This window comes from Lytechinus pictus, chromosome 14 (assembly GCF_037042905.1).
Source record: "Lytechinus pictus isolate F3 Inbred chromosome 14, Lp3.0, whole genome shotgun sequence".
Lineage (NCBI taxonomy): Eukaryota > Metazoa > Echinodermata > Echinoidea > Temnopleuroida > Toxopneustidae > Lytechinus > Lytechinus pictus.
This window is the reverse complement of record NC_087258.1, coordinates 12,104,305-12,111,869: the sequence shown is the minus strand read 5'-3', so window position 1 is coordinate 12,111,869 and position 7,565 is coordinate 12,104,305. Positions and strand designations below refer to the sequence as shown.

The window sequence follows — 7,565 nt, the reverse complement described above, 5'->3', positions numbered from 1 at the left end:
ATTGGTTTGACTTTTTAAAAATCTGAGCTAGAAGGTCACACTTGTCACCTGTGTCTGTGATATGTTACAAAAATGAAGCCCAGAAAAAATTGCGTTCGAAAATAATTATTTAGTGCTTCAAAAATTGAAATATAAAGTGACCGAAAACACCATCTTAATTTCATCCCATACACTTATGTGTACTATATAGGCGTCTATAAGACGCCTATTTACAAAATCGGGGTTTGCCTTGTAGTTTTAGCTTTTCATTCTCAATAATGGTTGTTTTCAGGGTTTATTAGTTCTAATACATGCACTTGTACACATGTTTCATCTTGGTTTGAGAATTTTTTAAATCGGCTGCTCACAAAGTTAAACAATACCTTTAACTCGATTAAATCTTTCACACTCCAAATCTCCTTGAGAGTGTGATGATGGTGGTGGTGCCGCCGTGCCAGTGGTAGTGGTGATGTTGGTGGCGATGATGATGGTTGTGGTGGTGGTGGTGGTGATGATGATGATGATGGTTGTGGTGGTGGTGATGATTACGATGATGATGGTGGTGATGATGGTGATGATGATGGTGATGATGGTGATGATGGAGGTGATGGTGATGATGGTGATAATGATTTTGATGGTGTGGTGGGGGCGGTGGTGATAGTGGGGTAATTAATGATGATTTAATTGTGTTCATACTGTGGATGGTATTGATGATGAGGACAGTGGTAATGATGCTTAAGAGGGTGATGACCATGATGATGGTTATGGTGATTGGTAATCCATTCATATATGGTAATTTCATCAAAGAAAATGAAGGATTTGATAATCAAAGAATGCTTGTAAAAATATCACTGTAGCTTTTGAAACATATGCGCAGATAAATGCATCATTCATGATGAGAACATTAACATGAAGAGCCTCAAAGGTGACTTGAAATAAAATGCATTCCTGTTGAATACAACAGCTATCTTTATCAATCAAACTTGTTCATTTCTCTTGTACAGCAAGGGCTTGATGAGAATGGGAACGCCAAGAGACACAAAGGAGAAGGGGAGGAGGATGACGAGATGGGCAAAGATGCGATCATCACGTCATCGTGGCCGGGATCATTCCAGAGACCATCCGCTTTCCGTCCCTGGTCGCCGAGCATCCTCAACAAAGAGGGCGCCGGCAAGATGGGCCTGCTTCCTGACCATGGCACAGTTCTCGTCAGAGACAGGTAAGGACATAACTATCAAGATTCTCTACTAGAATAATCTAGCCATAATGATAGAGGGCCCTTTTTTTATATTGTCTAGCCAAGACTGCGTTCAAGGTATTATATATGTACCAAAGAAACCAACTTCAAAAGGATCAATGGTATATCATCGGAAATAACATAAAAGCTTTAGTTGACCATATACATGTAGCTAATGCATTTTTCTACCGTACATGTAGCTAAGATCTCTTGACAGACTGGAGTCGATTATCACTCATTGTCTGAGGAGAAGATAATTCTCCAATACTGTTCCCTGAACAGGCTTGGAGAACTCTCTCCATTACTCCCACTCTCAACAACTACCATAAATGAACGAGAATGCATTGTTCTAAAACTTACACTTTCACCAATTTATCAAAAAAAATAAATTGAACAAGTTTGAAACTTGTCTATGCTGCTAAAGACATTCTCTTTTCCACCCCCCCCCCATTTTACAAAAAAATAAAATGATAGGAGCATCATATCCTTTTCTCTGTGCTTTTGCAATAGTTATATCTGATACAAAAATATTGTTTAAGTCTGAGCAGGATGTCTGGCAGCTACTCTCTGTTTGTGGTGAGGTTTGGTGGTTAGACCTCGGGGTCAGCGAACAGGACATTGCAAAATCTCTGTGGATCACCAATGCCTGGACAATGTGATAGCAACGTAGGATACGGAAAGGGAGGAAATAGTAATATTTGATATTTGAATGGTATTCACCAGAACAGTCACCATGACGAAACTTCATCCAGCTTAAAACAATCGTAACATAATCTCTGCATGCAGATGTTTGTGACAAGCATTGCAAGCATTGGAAGTCCAAAATTTGGGCAGGGTTTTTAGGTCTGCACTAAACTGGAGTATCATTTCATAGGGGAAACAAATTGTTTCTCACACTATATAATGAATGAGTAAATGGAAATTTATGTAGGCCTACAGTCATACATGTGTGTGAATTTCAAGAAGCCTGCTATGGCCTGTTAATTGTGTGTGCATGAGCAATAACAATAATAAAAAAAAATTATAGCACTGATATGGCTCAAGCCTGATAAGCTCATACCAGGAAAATGATTCCCTATTGCATAACAAACGGTTACGTCTTCTGCACTGTCTGCTGTGCAAATGTGTTACATAACTTTCTGTAATATTGAATGATGAGTAGATCAAAGTCTTCCACTACTTGTAGTATTTTAAATCAAGAGAGAAGACACTTAGTCATGTAGTAAAACTGTGAAGTTTCAAAATATATTTTTTCAAATTTTGTTTCAATTTATTTTGATTTTAAGAGTTTTGGTTATATTTGTAAAATAATATAGGATACATTCAAACAAAGACTGGACAATGTCTGTCGCTCATTGTATATTTTCAGTAGAGTAAGACATACTCATGAATGATTTTTTTTTTATGATGATCATTTAAGTGGACATAGTTGTTTGCCTGCAATCTGTGTAATAGAGTTAAGTTGAAGCTAAAGACTGCAAACCTATTAGAATAGTGTGCTACGGTAAATAGAGTGTGTGAGAGAAACAGAAAAGAAGAAAGAAAGAAAGAAAAAATCCTGAAAAACTACATTGAAAATGAAGAATTTTACAAAAAAATAAGATGAATAAGCATGATGTTTTCCACGCAAGTGGAAAATGTTCTTACTGCTTTGACCCCCAAGGTCAAGAAGAAGCATTTGTGTTCACCGAGGAAGCAGGAAGAGGAAGCTGCATGGTTTAAGGAATAGAGCATTGTGGGTATGATATTGATCTTCATAAGAACAATGGGTGTGATGAAAGCTATCTACAAGTGGTGTCACAAGGTTCTAGATTCTGTCAATTTTGAATAGGTTTGCAGTCTTTAGCTTCAACTTAACTCTATTACAGAGATTGCAGGCAAACAACTATGGCCACTTAAATGATCATCAAAAAAAAAAAATCATTCACATGTATGTCTTACTCTACTGAAAATAAACAATGAGCGACAAACATTGTCCAGTCTTTGTTTGAATGTATCCTATATTATTTTTCAAATACAACTAAAACTATTAAAATCAAAATAAATTGAAACAAAATTTGAAAAAATGTATTTTGAAACTTCAGTTTTACTACATGACTAAGTGTCTCTCTTGATTTAAAATACTACAAGTAGTGGAAGACTTTGATCTACTCATCATTCAATATTACAGAAAGTTATGTAACACATTTGCACAGCAGACAGTGCAGAAGACGTAACCGTTTGTTATGCAATAGGGAATCATTTTCCTGGTATGAGCTTATCAGGCTTGAGCCATATCAGTGCTATAATTTTTTTTTATTACTCTGTTCATATCAGAAAACATAGAGCAATGTCATTCATTGCATAGTAGATTTTCTTGTGCAAACACTAAGCATGAAATACACACACACAGACATGATTGGATCGTTTGGTGTTTAATGAGTTTAGATTTTGTGAATGTACATTTAGACGAAATTGGATGTGTATGCTAGCATTGTTTAGTGTAACTGTAGCTGAGGCATTTTTTTTCTGTGAAATCGGTGTGAATGAACCTAATTTGCATCTGTTTTTGTTTCTTTGTTTTTTTTCTTCAGCCGTGGGATGCCAACCTACCTCAGCATGGGACCACCAGTCCTCCTCAATCCAGAGAGAGTGGTGCCCCACACTGCAGCTTCCAAGTAAGTAGTGCCTACATGTATGGAAACCAAAGAAAGGGTCACCATTCATTTATTCATCCATCCATCTCGATCATCCATCCATATGCATATAGGTAGTATTTGCAATGTATGCAAGTTGTGGTAGTAGTAAATGAAACAAAATTAAAAGATGGTAGATGCACTGGAATGTACTTTAATTTGTTAATTTGAGTAAATGATATTAAAATTTGTAATGGATGTTATTTATTGTATCCAATCAATCAATCTTGCCCATGTTCAAGTTTTGAGACTTAACAAATTCATTCTTTTCCCCAATCTCTTTTTAGATTCGACAGCCAGTTTGCACCTAACGTTGCCTTGGCGCCACCCTTGAAACTATCGCCATCGTCCAAAGAATCCATGTCGCCAGATGGAGAGAAAGAAAGGGACATCAAATGCGGTAAGGAATGAAGCTTGGTTGCAGAAACAGCAATCAAATGTAAATTGATTTTTAACGAATCAGAAACGTGTAATTTTGACTTGCGATTAATTCTCCAAGTTGCCCTGAAACACTTCTCTTCTGCAACTGACCCCATGTTGGTAGAACTGTGAATGATACTGTAGTATTGATGTGAAGAAGAGGTTTTGAAAAGTGTAAGGTAAGGGAATAAGAGGGGAACAAAACTAGCATAGGAAATATGTTAAGGGCAGAGGAGGAAGACTTGTTTTCGAAGGAGGTATGGGCGAGGGAGTGGGAGTCATAAGAGAGACTGAATCGGGGAGGGTAGATGTGGAAAGAAGAGAGGAAGGAAAGATAATGTTCAGCTTCGAGGGGGATGGGTGTACAGAGAAAGGATGGGGATTGAAAGAGAGTTGGAATGGAGGAGGGTTGATATTAAAATAAGGAAGGAAAGTGTGATTGGTTGAATAAAGGATAGCAAAAAAAAACCCTATGAAAAACAACAGCGTAAGGATTAGTGGAGAAGGTTGAGCGGAGGACTGAAGAAGTTGAGGGGCGGAGTTAGGGAGAGAAGTGAAGAAAGTGAGGGTATATAGATGATGATAGAAATAAGGATAGTGGTGAACAGCACACGAGTAAGATGATTAGCAGAATAGCAGCAAGAGAGTTACTGAGAGAGACAGACATGAGGATCGACGAGAATACCAACATAGTGAAATCTCAGCATAGGGAAATCCGAAAGCGGTAAAAGAAACATGACCAGGGGCTAAATAAAAATATCTAGGTGGGAAAGACTTAACAAAAGATAGCAAAGGAAGAAAATCAGACACACTCATCCAACTCTCGTGCCAATTCCCTTATTATTCTAACTTATGATAATCTACCCTTTGGCAATTACAGAAGACCTTGACATCCATCCGGAGAGCACGATGGACCAGGAGATTGAGATGGTTAAGAAGATGCTTCTTGAGAGCGATGCTCTGGACACCAGGGCAGGACGGGAGAAACTCCTCCATGAGCTTGCTAGGATACGCATCAGGCAGGAAGAGAGATTACAGGATGCCCTCGCAGCCAAGAGGAATTACCAACAGGTTAGTCAGAAAGCCTTGGTGATCTTACACCATATTACCCTCACCAGTAGGTTAGTCAGAAGGTCTTGATGATCTTACACCATATTACCCTTACCAGTGGGTTAGTCAGAAGGTCTTGATGATCTTACACCATATTACCCTTACCAGTAAGTTAGTCAGAAGGTCTTGATGATCTTACACTATATAACCCTTACCAGTAAGTTAGTCAGAAGGTCTTGATGATCTTACACCATAGTACCCTTACCAGTGGGTTAGTCAGAAGGTCTTGATGATCTTACACCATATTACCCTTACCAGTAAGTTAGTCAGAAGGTCTTGATGATCGTACACCATTTTACCCTTACCAGTAGGTTAGTCAGAAGGTCTTGATGATCTTACACCATATTACCCTTACCAGTAAGTTAGTCAGAAGGTCTTGATGATCTTACACCATTCTACCCTTACCAGTGGGTTAGTCAGAAGGTCTTGATGATCTTACACCATATTACCCTTACCAGTAAGTTAGTCAGAAGGTCCTGGTGATCTTACACCATATTACCCTTACCAGTGGGTTAGTCAGAAGGTCCTAATGATCTTACACCATATTACCCTGACCAGTAGGTTAGTCAGGAGGTCTTGATGATCCTGCACCATATTACCCCGTCTAGTAGGTCGGTCGGTAAGAAGGTCTTGATGATCGTATACCATATTACTGTGACCAATAGGTTAGTCAGAAGTTCTTGATGGTCTTGCACCATGTTACCCTGACCAGTTAATATGTTTGATATGTCAGCTAGAAACTTATGTTTATGTTTGCTTTATCGTCCCTTGCAGGAGATGGAATTTCTGAGACTCACCAAGAAAGACAAAATGAGGGAAGCAATGGAATCCAAGAGATCGCTACGCAAAGAGCTTGACCGGGTCCGGATCGAGTATGAGAGGAAGCTTAGAGAGTCCAACGACTCCCGCCAGCGCCTCAAACGAGACCTTGAGCAGGCCAGGAGCCGACGGAGCGAGAAGTCCAACGAGATCGGAAGGGACAATGAACGCCTGGTCTCTCAGAATGAATACCTCAAGGATCGGGTGAGGGATCTTGAGGAAGAGAGAGACCAGCTCCGGAGAGAGCTCCAGAGGTACCAACATGAGAAGGCGGACGAGTTCAAGGACGGGGAGAAGGGGAAGGGCGAGAAGAAAGAGGAAATATTAGAGAAGGGAGAAAGATTAGACCAATCATCAAATAGAGACAGTAGTTTAGACTGTGATGGACAGAAAGTGGTGGAGAAAAAGATGGTCGAGGTGAAGAAAGAGAAGGAAGACCTTGAATACTCAGAGAAAGTGAAAGAAGATAGCATTGATAGGTCTCCTCCACAAAGAGATGTCTAGTTGTCCCCATTCAGATCAATTCCAACATCAGTTCTTGATCAGAAAAGGAGATGACAGACTCTGGTGTTCGTTGGAAACCTCAGATTTATGGGTCATTGCAAGTTAGGAGCATCTTGGCTGTGTAGCCGTACGTCATAGAAAGCTGGTGTTGCCATGCTAGAGCTTGCGGCCATGTCGCGCCAACAAACCGCATTGTGAAAGAGACGTAGTGCCTGAGTTTGTTTCTACCCTCTTTCCTATAAAGCTTGTGTGAAGAAGTAAACCCTTGTCACTTATCTTGACGTCCAATGCTTTGTGTAAATACTGTCAAGCGCTATCTTTGTGTGAGTTTGATCCCAAATTGTGACTTGATGAAAGTCCACCGCTGTAATTTGGTATAACCACTGACTGATCCTTGCATTCTTTATCCCTTGCAACCCTTATATCTCTACAGTCATATGCATCTACATTTTCAGAGATATGTCCAAGAATTTGGGTAGTCTATGTAACAAATTTATGAACATATATATAATATATATATATATATGTAGATATACAATATACATGATGCGGTGTATATTCAATTTTTAGATTTTCGTTGCCAGCTTTTTGAAATTCTTGTTTATAAGAGACTAAGGTCACTGCCAATGAGTAACATTTATTTGTTTCCTAGATATGTTTTCATGAATGTACATTTGAATTCTTGGTCAATGTTATGACGTATGTTTTATTCATGACAGAATATTGTATGATTCAATTCAGAGGATGATAATTTTTTTTTGTTCTTTCTTTTTAATCGCTATTTGTTTGATGTCTTCTGGTATATTTCTTTGCCTAAAGAG

At 38.9% G+C, this 7,565-nt stretch overlaps 1 protein-coding gene across 1 annotated transcript; it reads left to right on the top strand.

Annotated features, from left to right (window-relative positions):
- The first annotated feature begins 363 nt into the window (after positions 1-363).
- On the top strand, positions 364-6,840 carry LOC129276629 (ski oncogene-like). The gene is made up of 6 exons (XM_064109344.1): positions 364-771; positions 944-1,198; positions 3,790-3,873; positions 4,179-4,291; positions 5,192-5,382; positions 6,196-6,840. The coding sequence occupies exons 2-6, from the start codon at positions 1,047-1,049 to the stop codon at positions 6,742-6,744; spliced, it is 1,089 nt and encodes a 362-aa protein (XP_063965414.1). The 5' UTR covers positions 364-771; positions 944-1,046; the 3' UTR covers positions 6,745-6,840.
- Positions 6,841-7,565: the final 725 nt, after the last annotated feature.